Source organism: Neocloeon triangulifer, unplaced genomic scaffold (assembly GCF_031216515.1).
Source record: "Neocloeon triangulifer isolate White Clay Creek 2 clone unplaced genomic scaffold, ASM3121651v1 ptg000011l, whole genome shotgun sequence".
NCBI lineage: Eukaryota > Metazoa > Arthropoda > Insecta > Ephemeroptera > Baetidae > Neocloeon > Neocloeon triangulifer.
The window spans coordinates 3,923,291-3,936,918 of record NW_026775553.1 but is presented as its reverse complement, the minus strand read 5'-3'; the positions used below and the strand labels follow the sequence as shown (position 1 = coordinate 3,936,918).

Below are 13,628 nucleotides of genomic sequence, written 5' to 3'. Positions count from 1 at the left end.
CAATTTTGGTTTTTGAATACAAAAAAGTGAAGACGTAACACGGTTTTCACTTCAAATTTCTACCTATTAAAACTATTTTGAAAGATAAAAGCTAACATTCTGAATTAACATGTTATAAAAAAAAAACTACTTGAATTGAGAAAAGGGGTGAAATTTTTGATTACTTGCCACTTCTTCCTTATATTAGCATATTAAAATCTTTTTTTAGAATTGTGAGGCTTGTTTAATTAAGAGATTGGCGTCCTCTGAAGGCACCAGTTGTGTGTGTCACGCCTTCGGTTTTCCGCTGCCAGCGCTTCCTTCCTTGCTTTCTTTCATCTTTGGCTGCGCCGGCTCAAGTGCTGAAAAAAGTAATTAAAATTTCATGGCGGGTAGCTGTGTTAAAACAAAAGAACGTGCGCTCGCGTCGAGTACTTTTTCTGTGTCTTTCCCATCAGCAGCCGCTCGTCCGCCCGGGCAACAGCATCATCAAAAAAGTTCAAAGGGAAAAGTATATCCCATTCTCTGTGCATGTGAGAGAGAAACGTGCGCGCCGCACATCCACGTACCTACATTCACAAAAAGTGCCGAATTTTGCGTGTCAACCCCCTGTATGTATGTGCTTCTCCTCTCCTGACAAAGGAGACTTTTCTCAAACAAAAACTGGCTTTTATTTCGTCTCATCAAAGTTGGCAAGCTTCTGAAACTTGTGAACTTGAGATTTTTAATTAGGGAGAAAGTTTATTTTCAATTTTCCTCTTGGTCTTAGTTAGCAGAATCTCACAGTTGTTGAGACGCTATAAATTTTTAGTTTATGATAGTGTGTAATTTTTAGGTTAAATTAATTAATTTGAAGCTGATTGTATACAAAGTGATAAATACTTTTGATTAATCAAAATTCTCCATTTGAAATTAGCAATTTTCTTTCAAATTTTCATTTCAAATAATGTTTATTAATGTTTCACCGGACACTCTAAATCTGAATGTATAACAGGAGAGATCAAGATAATAAAATACAAAAAAAAAAAAAAAAAAAAAAACAACAACAACAACAACAAAAAACAATCCTAAAATGGCTCATTGCCGATTGTTTCCGTATAACAAATTTGCAAATGGATATTCAGAGAAAATTTACTCATCTTGTATGAAATATCTCTCTTGTTCTCGGGGTAGTGCTGCCAATATACATCGTCATGTTTTAATTAATCAACTCATAATAATGTTTTTAGCTACTATTCACTATTCAGTCTGATGAGTTTTTTTCATAAACATATTATGGGAAATTGGAAATTTTTATAATTTAATACCTTTTATTTTATAAAATTATTTTATTGTTTGTATATATCAAATCTCAAACGCCATTACAGATATGTTAGTTAACTTTATTATTAAAAGCTGCATAACTGGGAATTGTACAAAAATTATATTTAAATTAAAGTTTACAAATTATCTTTGAAAGTAATTATGTAAAACATTAAAGTCAAGAAACATACTAATAAATTTAAATTATTTAAAAAAAACTAAAGTTTAATTATAAATAAATAGAATAAATTTAAATATCTGCAAAATACAGTAAAAATTTTTTTTTTTTATAAAAAATTAATAAATAAACAAAATGAAAATGAAAAGAAATAATTTGTGTGTTGCAGGTTCGAGAGTTGGAGTTGCGGGGGCAGCATGGGTTCGAGAAGCGAGCGCCGCTGGCAACGCATGCGGGCTCGCGACCGAGGCCCTGTTATAAGCTAGAGATGCGCCGGTCTGCGTCGCCAGTCTGCAAAAGGGTGGCGCGACTCGCGCGTCCACGGTCAGTTTGCCTCCGCCGCACTCGACGGTGCACTTTTGCACGTGTGTGACGCGATGCACTAAGAAGTGAGATCCTCTGTACTTGTGGCGAATCACTGAATTGGCACGTGCTTGTTCCGCCTCCACCTGCAGCCATGGATGATAAGTGCGCCAAACTGAGATACTCTGCCTGTGTTTTGTGCGTCCTGCTGCTGCTTGGTAAGTCCCTTTTAAAAATTCATTTTGACAGCCTCCATCTCTCTTCTTCCTTTTTTTTATTCATCCGCACGGAGAAGAAGTCGCAGTCAATATTTGTTCGGAGATTTATGCCGGTTCGTGTCGTATTTGTTACACTCGCGTTTGCCTTCACGAATACCAAACATGTAAAAATGCTCTGGCATTTTGCGGTTGCGTTAAAACTTACTTGTGTGTGCGTTCCATCATTGACAATATAAGAATTATAACTTTTTTTAAATGTATGTTAAAATCTTTTTATTTATTATTTTTGTTTAATTTGATTCAAATATATTTTACACCAGATAATAAAAATAGACAACAGATAAACTGGGGAAAAAAGTTAACGGAATTTGCCAAAAGAAAAAAAAAATGTGAAATGTGCCCTGATTTTGTATAAAAATGATTTTTTTCCGCTTTTTTACTCTCATGTAAAAATCAAAGGACGTCAAAGTGGGGATCGGGTCGGATTTATTTCGCAATCAGTCTGTCTGACTGACGTGAAGGCGATTATGCATGAGCATTTTTGTGCCGCGCGTGTAATTAGGCCACCTGTCGGACCTACACGTAGTATGCTCCAATTTTGCGTACCGGAAGTGGGAGCAACACGGCGGCGGAAGTGAAGCGAGCACGCACCTATGTGCCATACTTTTTAAATCCTGAGCTTATGTTTGTCTGCCGCTCCATAAATGAATGGGAGAGATTTCACGCCTGGCTGAATCGACGGACCCTACTTAAATTTTACATAGGATAATTCTGAACTCGTCTAGTTAGTCGCCCATTGTTTTGCGAGACTTCAATATTAGAGGGTGCGATAACAACCCTCAAGGGCTCGTCGTCACGTTGAACACAATTACAATGGTCAAAGAGTGGAAATGGTTTTAGACTTGAAGGGAATTATAATTTTATAATAACAATTCCAGATTGTTTTCAATTTATGTAATTTTTATTATATGCTATTTATTATGAATTATTTTTAATTTCTGTGTGTTCATTTTTATCCTACTTATGATTTTGAATATTATGAATGATAATGATTTTAAATAATAAAAATATGAGAAACAATAGCAGTTTATAAAATTATTCATATTCTACATCAATTAATTTATATTGAAATATAATATGGATCAAAAAAATTTACAACTTCATATTAACAAGTTTACCAAAATATTTTGCGCAAAAATTTAGAAAATTAACTTACCAACAATAAATTTGATAAATATTGCTTTTACTCAAGGTTAGCGCATCACAGCAATTAATCATAGTTTGATTGTTGTTTGAGCTCCCTGAATATGTACAAGTAAAATTTTACCAGATCAGAATGCTTTCCAACCATTTGAATTCGCCCTCATTGTTGTGATGCGCAAACCTTCCTTTTAACGAGCTTTCTCTGCTTCAGAATTTTTGAGAGGAAAATAAAAAATAATACTTAATCTACTTGGGTGGATAATCATGTCAGCTCATTGAGCAGAGGTAGATTACTAAAAAAAATTGATATAAAAACAGCCAATGCAATAATAATTGAGGAAATCAGCTTACAGTAACAATGGTTATTCTTTTAATACTGTTTTCTGAGGTATTGTGAAGAATGAACCATCATAAATTTCAATTGCATAGTTTCCACATTAGAAAATAATGATGGGTATAAAAATAGTTGTACTGCTTATTTCTGATGAAAAGGATTAAGAGCAATTTAAATCAAAGGTTTATAATTCATTATTGTGTCGTGCATTATAACTTATCTATTGAGAATTTATTATACATAGCAAAAATCACAGTTTTGCATCCAAGTAAAAAAATGTTCAAACTATTTATAAATAAATTAATTTTAGCAATAACAATCAAATTGCTGAATCAGAAGATGACTTGAAATATATTGATTTTATCTGTACCAATTTTATAGTTTTACTTTGATTTTCTTTTCTTTTGGTACAAGTTGTTCTTAATTTTTTTTGCCGTATCCAAATTTCCTATAACAATTTATAATATACTAAAATTAAAAGAACATCACACTCAAGTTTTTTTTTTTTTTTTTGCTAAAAATGAAAAGAAGGTGTCTTTTTTTCATTATCTCATTTTGGCCGGCCGAGGACAAAGAAGGTGTCGTGATTTATGCCAAAAGTAGCGCTCATTATATGTATCTGCGCACCCTTTGCGCGCGGGGCGAACAAAGCCAAAATCCTGGAAAGCAGCAACATTAACACCCAAGCTGCTCGGCATAATGTGGAGAGGCCCTCGCCATGATTCATCGCTCATTTAGTGCCTCCTCGGCGTGTGTATATTATAAATAAAATTATCGCCCTCCTCCCCTGAATTACGATCAAGATTAAGGCTGCGTCGGAGCAGAGCGCCCGTAATGGAATAAACTCGGCTTTTACGGCCCCTAAACATACCTTCCAGCTCTCATTTTTTGCTTTTTATCGCTCGGGAAATTTCTTTCCGTCTCCAAAGACGAAATAAATATTATCCACCAGTTTAAAGTTTTAAAGTTTCTGCACGGAAAAAAAAGAATGCTTTTTGAAAAATGGACAGGTGTGATGTGTAACAAGATAAGCCGCGTGTAAGCCAAGAGACAGAATACTAGTGTATTATACCGCTTTTCTTTCCCTTTGTCTCGGCGCGCATCTCCTCCGTCTTTGTGAGAGACGGAACGCTTTAAGGGATTCTCCGTTCGGTGCCCACCGGCCCTTTTGTGATTCCCTCCGCCCTCGGTGCACTCGCGTGGAGACACTGTTGCTTAATCTTTTTGCAAGGATGGACGCACGACCACGCAGTTTTCATCCCTTATATCATACAAAAGCCTTCCAATTTTGTTTTGCTTCAAAAATGTTACATTTGTAGGAGGGTTTGCTCTTTAAAAATATTCAATGTATTTTATGTATTGTTGATTGAAAAGGTAAAACAAAAACATTTTAAAATAATGCAAACTTGCGTTTCAACATTTATTTTATACACATATATTATCAGAGGACCCATTTTCAGCCGTTTGAAGGTTAGATGAATTTTTAATTAACATTTATAACAAAAAATTAACTTATTTTTATGTTTAATTTCTATTTTACAACATTAAGTGAATTTTTTGTTATTACCTTTGCGTTTTTCCATAAATTTGGCACATAATGTATTTAATTTATTTAACTTTACTTGTGTGGCCAAAATAGGGATAATTCATTCATCACTCGTTGCAAATAAAATTTTATTATTTTTATTCTCTTAATATAACAATTTTTAACATTTTTTAACAACAATTGAGCTAATGCAAGGCACCAAAATTGTTTTGTTAATTATAAATTACATTGTACTTTGAGTCAAAAATATTGAAAAAGAAAATTTAAAGAAACAATTCAAATTTATAACACTATTTGCTGGATTTTTATAACTTATTACCCTTCATACATCTTTTTTTGCTCTCATTTTCTGTCATTCCGTTTAATGATTTGCCCTCTGATTCAGTTTTTATTGGAATCCCACTAAAAGATCTCGCAGATACATTTATTATTATACAGGAAGAGTTTAATATTAAAGGGGGAGAAGAAGAAGAAATCTTTTAATAATTCTCTGGTGGTACCCCGAGGGGCCCTCTCTCGACTGCCGCGTGCGGATTATGGGCTGCAATCATTGTTTTATCTCTCCCCCAAGCCAATTATTCGCTGCATATCGACGGAGAGCGGGGACGGAAAATGAATTATTGCTTTTTATGTCATAACTTTTTTCATCGGCGGATCATCTCCGTTTTAGTTTATTTGATCATTTTACGAGAGAAATTAAAGCACTTTTTCTTTTTTATCTGAAAATTTTTCTGTTTGAATTGCATATTGATCGGCGGCAGAAGTGTTTGGCTCTCGCTTCGATTTTTTTTTAATATCCGGATTGTTGGGTGACGCGTGCTGTCTCGTCCGTCGTCGGCGCCAAATGCAAAAATTGTGTTTTCGTTCGCAGTGAGGGAAAAGCAACCCTTTGTGCTCGACACCCCTTAAAAATTCAACAGCTGCTCTCCGACCGACAACCGCAGTCGAGGAAATTTGACAGCCAACACATCCTGATGGATTGTCTGACTCGCGCGGTGCATTTCCATAATCGCGGTTGACACACACGTTGCACTTACCTTAATCCGAATTGGAAGAAAAGTGACTCCCCCGACGACCATCACACCTTTTGCGCGCACGAAAATAAATTCCTGACGCACGCGTCACTCAATCCGATAATAAAAGTCTGCGTATTTCTCCAACAGCCGGGCTGCAAATAAAATTTTCTCGACGGGCAAAAGGGAGAGAAATTCCTGGAGAGAGTTTTACACACTTTCTCCGGCGGTGGCGGCGTTTTTACGGGTCGGTAATAGCTTTGAAACTTGTCCTCCCTTAACCCCCGGCCCTCTCTCTCTTTCGGCGTCACATATGAGCGAGAGACTCTCCATTAAATTCACACGTTGTCAAGTGCATGTGCGTCGAAGTGCTGCTTTTTGAAACGACACACAAGAGCTAATGGCCTGCGTCCGTCTTGCAACAAGCACACTAGCCCTATCCAAACACCTTTATCGACGCGGTGCGGATGAATGGTCGCTTCGAGGGTGGCTGATTAAGTGGCCGCGCCACAATTATTATCTTTCGCACTTGACTGAGACTTGCTTCCGGCTCGTTTCGGCGCTTTTCTCGCCAGATTGCATTTGAATGAGGAGAGGAGACGTGATTTAATCTTGCTGACGGGGCAGCAAATGACTGATGAATTTTCTGATCCTGTTTGAAAGAAGGTTGTATGGAAAATCTTAGAAGTTACAGATTAGATTCAAAATATTATACTTACCTGCTACATTCTTTTTATATTATCATCCTGCAATCGGTGAAAATTAGAATGAAATTCAGTATAAAATAAATGAAAAAGAAGATAATTTTAAATTAATTTGTATATCTAAAAGAAAAAATGCAAATTGAATATTGTGTCAACAAAAAAGGAAATTACAATTGACAGAATGTTTTAAATTAAAATTTCTGAGGGTAAAAATATTAATTATTTATATGTTTGTGCAAAAGCAACAATAAATAATTTAATTCATGATATCATATATTAATTCAAATCATGTGATTTTGGTTACTTTTCCTTCATTATTAATCTTTCTCATTGCTTTACATCAATTTTGGCATTTCGTCTACTTTTTTCCTTGTTTCAAAACATTTTTTTTTATACTTCCTTGCAACTTTCTTATTATTTAAAAATGAATAAAATATATTTAATAAGTTAATAAAAATTATTTGAAACTAAAATTATACATTCATTTCGCTAAAAGTTTATACCGCAAAAATTTCAATTGAAAATGGCCAGTGAAACCAAATATGCCCTTTTACTTTTACTCCTTTTTCCAACCCCAATTATCAAGATCTAAACTGATACGCAGCGGCCAACCACCCTACCCACACGCCCGAGTCTCATTTTTCACGGCCCTTTTGACGTTGGCCAGGAGAGATCGGGTTCTTTCACGCGCCGGCCAAACGTGGGTTTGTATAATGATGAGCAGACTCTCTCTTTCTCACCTTTTGCAAACGATGGATGTTTTTCAACTCTCGCGTGCATGAAAGGCGAGCTGGCGGCAAATGAGACGAAAATAATTACACTCGGCGGCTGAGCGAGAAATTTGGTATTCATCTCGCGGTGAAAGGTGAGAGAAATAACTTTGTGGCAAAAAAGTGTTCACTTGATATTATACCAAATTAGAAGCAGCCCCCATTCAATTAATTATTCTTTAATGCAGAGTCATTAAAACGCCGCTGGGACACGTGAATAATTATCGGAGGGATCATATATGTGAGCGGTCTGGAATAATACGAAGCGTACCAACGATTTCTGCAATCATTTTTAAGTCTCGGTGCACACGCGTGGTTCTTCCGAGGGCGCAAAAGATCATTCTGACGGGAATGATCATTTCTCCATTGCCGGGGTGCGAAAATTAATTAAAAAAAGCGCCACCGACTGGGGGAGTTTCTCGCCTCTTTTCAATTTGCAAATTGAGGCAAATATTTTTTTGGGCGGACGTTCGCACGTTCGTGTCTCATTTGAATTTCACGTTTGAATGAACTCAGCCAGCAATTAATGCAAATTGCGACCTTCTCTCAAAAGGTCGCTCCTCCCTGTGATTATCTGACATTAAAATTTTCACTCACTTTTTCATAAAAAGCAAAACTTAATCTTTTTTAAATTTCCATATTATTTAAAACAGTCTCATACAAAAACTAGATGTACTTTCCAAATAAGGTTTTCTAAAGAATAATTTTTTCATGGCAATGACATCAATTAATCTTTTGACATAAAGAAAACTGCCAAAATAATTTCAGAATTTTTCAAAATTCAATCAGAATTATATAATAGCCAAGCTATTACAATAGCTGATTTACTTAATTTTTTAAACAATTAAACTTAATTTTAGATATTTAATATTATATTAAATGGTTTGGTATATCATTTATCTGACTTATAATTTTCTTATTTGATTATTGTTAGCGTCAACCAACACAAAAATTGGCCAAAATTTACATATCTTACAATATAAAAGCCTATTTTGACATTTCCTGCTGCAGTATTTCCAATTTCATCAAAATATCTCATTATCTCTTTTATATTTTCCCTTCGCTCTGAATCTGACACAAATTATTCAAACAAATTTCCACGAAAAAATTACTCGTCAGCTCTGCCTGCAGCTCTGGCTGTCACGTGTCTGCCTCAATTGAATTTGCGCTCGAATCAGCGTGAGCAGAGTAATTTCACGTCAGCTGTTTGCAAAGCTGTTGATGGCGTAACAACCGGCGTTTCCTCTCCATTATTTGCAAATCTTCCCCTTTTCTCGGCGGGCGATTCGAATTGCGACCGCGTCTCCCTGCGAGCTCATCAGCTCCGGCAGTTGATCCAATTTGCGTGTCCACCCACGATTCCCCGGCGAAAAATCAATGCAAGACGAGCGAGCGACGAACGACCTGATTGCGGCCGAATAAAGGCAGGGATGCATCTCCCCGACTGCTGCCATTATCGTCTCCGAACCAATATCGGATTACGTCTTTTTGCGCGAAATTAAAGTCGGACCAGCCGGCCGGCCTCGGGGAGTTGTCGGAGTCGGCGGCGGCGGCGCTCGCTCGTTAACTAAACACGGCTCGCTGCATATTCCGCAATTTGCGTGCGGCTTTCAGACTAGAGGTCGCGCCGGGGCCTGCTGTGTCGACCCTCGGGAGGCGACTTCAGTGTCCAACGGAACAACCGAATAAAGGACCTGCAAATTTCCGCACCAAATGGCCTCGTAATGAGTGATAATTTGCTCTGAGAAACTGATTGTGAGAGAAAGCTGATTCTAAATTGAAATCACTGAAAGTAATTAAAGAAGCACACGTGTAAATTTTCTTCTTTTAGTTCTGAAAGTGGAGAAAATTAGATGAATGACGCCGAAATTGTGATACATAAATAATTGCAATCCTAAGAATTCAAAGAGGGGTTAATTGGAGATCAATCTGCTATTCCTGGCAAATGAATTTGAACTTTGAGGATATTTAAGTACTGATCTCACCAAATTATGTAAAAACAGCAATATTTTTTTATATGGGCAAGATACAAAAACCCAACTGTTTGCCACATAGAAATTGAAAATTCAAGGCACTTCGCGATTCCAAAAACTTCATTTAGCGCTTCATAGTGTATTTTGGTCCTTTTCTAGTTGATAGGGTAGATCGCTTGTTTTCTCATCCCTTTAAATAAAAACTTGGGACTTTTAGAATATATTTACCCTCAATTTTCTGCTCGATTTTCCCTGCCGGCAAAGACATCAACACCAATTTGTGCAAAATAGGAGATGGGAAACTTTCAGTGCAGTGGATCTTGCCCGTTTGAAGAACTTCCACAAAAGCAAACAAATTCCTCTCTTGCGCGCCTTTGATTTGGCCGGGGATGGGCAAGCATCAGGGTGGAAGACTATTTTGCATTTAGATCCAGGTCGCAAGTGTACAAACAAAAAGGAGAGCCGCGTTTTCTTTGAGGAGTTTGCACTGCTGGGGGATGGTTGGAATTGAGTGGTTGAAAAGCCGCCCCGATCCGACCTCTATCTCTATACGCATGGGGGTTCTCTCTCTCAAGCGCATAGCAAACTAACTTGGTTACAAATCGAATCGCGACCAGCGAGTGCGAGAGAAAGGCAGCCAAGCGTTCCAGTTTTACTTATGCATAATATTATTTGGCAGCGGCACCGACACGCATTACGCTGCTTGACCATCACTCGGAATAATTGCCCCTGCCGCTCGTCTTTTTCGACCTTTGATGTGCGCCGAGCGGGCAGAATGAACATTTATGCGGATAACGAGACGAGGGGTACACACATTTTGTCCGAAAATCGTCTTCACGCAGGTTTGGAAGTTGATTATTTTAATTATAAGACTAAGATTTTTACTTTCATGGTGTTTTTATTATTTTTTTACTTCATTCTTAATTAAATCGGTTGTAATTTTAAAATTGTATCATTAAGATTAAAAATGTATTCCATATAAAAACTAATGAAATTGTGTGCATTAATATTCATCAGTAGTTTCTTTCTATGCATAAATATTTATTTATAAAATTATTTGATGAATATTTTTTTAAATAAAATTGTTTTATAAAAATTATTTAATAATATATCAAAAATATATTATTTATTATACACTTATTTTTAGCTTTATTTTGATGATGTTTATAAAAACTTCAATTTTTTATCTGCGGTATTCTCGTCATTTTTAGGCCCTAATCCGGCAACCCTAGAGGAGACTTAGGCAATCCGATTCCATCTTCCGCCTGAAAACTCGCTGTGAAAGTTGTAACTCGATTAAACAACTGAGAGCCGCCTTAATTCGGCAGCTCAAAGCGTTTCATTTGCCGGATTCACGGCCGGCTGAAATGAAATTGGGTTGATCTTTTCGCGTGCCGTGTTTGACTTGCGGATTATTCATTAGCTCTGCAAACAAAAGCTGGGGGAATTTAATGAAAAACCCCACGCAACATTGGACATAGGCTTATTGTCGAGCACACCTGTCGCACCGGTTGCATACCTGCCCTTTCTTGAAGACGCTCGGCTGGATCAAGAAGGGGTGCCTGCACCAGAGCACCCTGTTTTTTTGCCAGCCTCATGTTCGTGGCACTCGGGCAAATGGAATTGCCAACGGAGAGAGATCAGTGGGCGTGGGAAAAACGGCTCGTGTCCGTCTCTCTTGTACCTCCAGCGGAATTTTTACTCACTGCAAAAAATAAAAAATAAAACGTGCTGGCTGAGCGAAAATGTGCATGACATCAAATAGACCCTCGAGCTGCAAAAAAGGAAAAAAAACTTTCTATGAAACACAATCCAGACACCGAGAGTTTTCCCTTTCATTTACGCAAAATTGAACGCAAATCAAATGCTTTTTCCGATCTGGTGAGTTTGAATGCGTGTTTGATTTGAACTTTGCCGGCAGACTTGTTTCCACTCGCAAGTAAAATCAGCACCGAATTAATGGCGCGATGAAGTGAGCCTCTCCAAATCTCGTCGCAGGTGCTCTCAAACATTTTCACATGCAAATTGCGTTTGCTCAGCTCTCCAGTCGTGTCGTTTCGTCACACACGTAAATAATTCCAACAAAATTTTGAGTGAGCGGATGGCTGAGCAAGGAAAGGGATAATCTGGCCGATGCCATCAGGCATGATTCAGCCGAGAGGTGCGAATATTGCTCTGCGTGTGTAATTTATACGTCCGGTTGTATTTTCTGCTCAAAAATGTGTCGGTCGGTCGCTGGGCGAGGCCTTCGATCACTTTATGCCTGTTGAAATTTGTTCTGTGGCCCGTGTTTGCCGACGTGTCTCGCATAACTCGCAATCAACCGTTTGGCTAACTCGCTGTTGAAATAAAATTCCGTATAAAAAGAACAAAAAATTTCCCATATCGGTTTAAAAAGGTCAAACGAAATTTTCAATTTTTACACATTTAAATGAGATCTTCTGAACCTGACAAATTTTAAAATTATGATTATTAATTAATTTGTAAAACATGTTTATAATAAAAATTTATTAAAAAAATTTGGCCTATTTAGTTTTTCCACTTTTATAAAGTTTTTGGTAAATTGAAATAAAAACTTCCTGAATATCCGCGGGCATATCTGCATTCAGAGCTCGTATTTGTTTTTAAAAAGCAAAAGTTGCTGCTTTCTTGCTTTACTCCAGGCTCTCCGCACGCACAACTATGCACTATGTACTTTGCTCTCTCCTCTGAATATTTCATACAATATTGCCGAAAGTTGTTTCGAATAACCAACTTTTCCATTTTTAACATCTCCTTCGGCGTAACACAATTTGCATACATTCAGCGAATAATCTGCTTGTCACTCTACCAAGGAATTGAAGTGACTTTTGAAAATTAAACATGCGAGTGAGAAATCAAATTACACCTCTCCTCTGAGAGGGGTTGTCGCCGCTTTTAATTTCCCATTTGTATGTTCATGCGTGGAATTTCGCAACGGGCACGAAAATTTACTTTAAATCAATTCCCCCTTCCTTCCTTCCTTCCTCCCCCGAAATCGTTATTTATAAATTGATCAATCGAGCACTCGCGCTTTTTCCGCCGCTCTGCCAACGTCATGCACTATGCAAGACAGCAGTGCGTGCCCCCGTATGTATACATATACATGGTATGTACACACATGAGCGTACACGAGCATTCTGCTGATGCCGGGAAAAATTCCTCGCCTCGAGCGAGAGGCGCTTGGTTGCGGTTATTATTCACGCAGGGGCTGCGCCTGGCTGCGGCTGCAAATTAATTTATAATGGGAAAACGCGCGCCGTTCATCGACTTGCTAAACGCACGTGCCATATCTTTACAAGCTGCTGCGGAAATATGACTGAATTTCACACCAAGAAACACTAATAAAGTTAAATTTTAAGATTTTGAAACGTTTAAAGTAGGAATGATTTTATTAATTATTTAATTCTTAAATTAATTGACTTTTTTTCAGAATGCAACATTTTTCATCTTTTTGAGGATTATGGCTATTCTTAGCACACATTTTATATTTTAAATTTAGCAAAAGTTTAAAAATAAAACTTAAAACGTGATAAAGAGGAAATTATTTTCTTAATGTGTGGGTTAATAAATATAAAATTCTTAATATAATATAATGTAAATTATTATTATTGTGTCATTATTATACATAAATTTGTACTTTTTAATGTGTACATCGTTGCTGGTTGAAATTACCTAAATTAAATTTAATGAAATATAAGTTTTATATTTTATCTTTAATCAGTTTAGCATATATACTTGAAGATTTAACTCTTTTCGAACAATTAAGGAGGTGATATATACTGGAAAATCTATTTTTTTGTCGCAAAGCTTACAATAATTTCTATTATTTGTAACTCTGATATAGATTTTTATCATTTAATTCACAGAGATGAGAGATTTGTGCATTTCTTCTTCTGAATGCTTACCTTCATTAATAAATAACCTCTTATAATTTAATTGCCTGATTTTAGAAATTTATATTTTGTTTTGTATTTGTAAGGTAATTTTCTTGCCGTGTATTAAATTTTCTTTCACGAGCTCTAGTGATCCGCCAACAGTGTTTTAATTATTCAATTTCTTATTTAAATTTTCTAACAAAAGAAGC

General features: G+C 36.7%; 1 protein-coding gene across 1 annotated transcript in view; it reads left to right on the top strand.

Annotated features, from left to right (window-relative positions):
* The first annotated feature begins 1,705 nt into the window (after positions 1-1,705).
* LOC132196037 (uncharacterized) overlaps positions 1,706-13,628 on the top strand; it is a 191,130-nt gene continuing 179,207 nt past the window's right edge. The window contains exon 1 of the mRNA XM_059618419.1: positions 1,706-1,980. Coding sequence (XP_059474402.1) covers positions 1,917-1,980 — 64 coding nt within the window. The 5' untranslated portion in view covers positions 1,706-1,916. The remainder of the gene's footprint in view (positions 1,981-13,628) is intronic.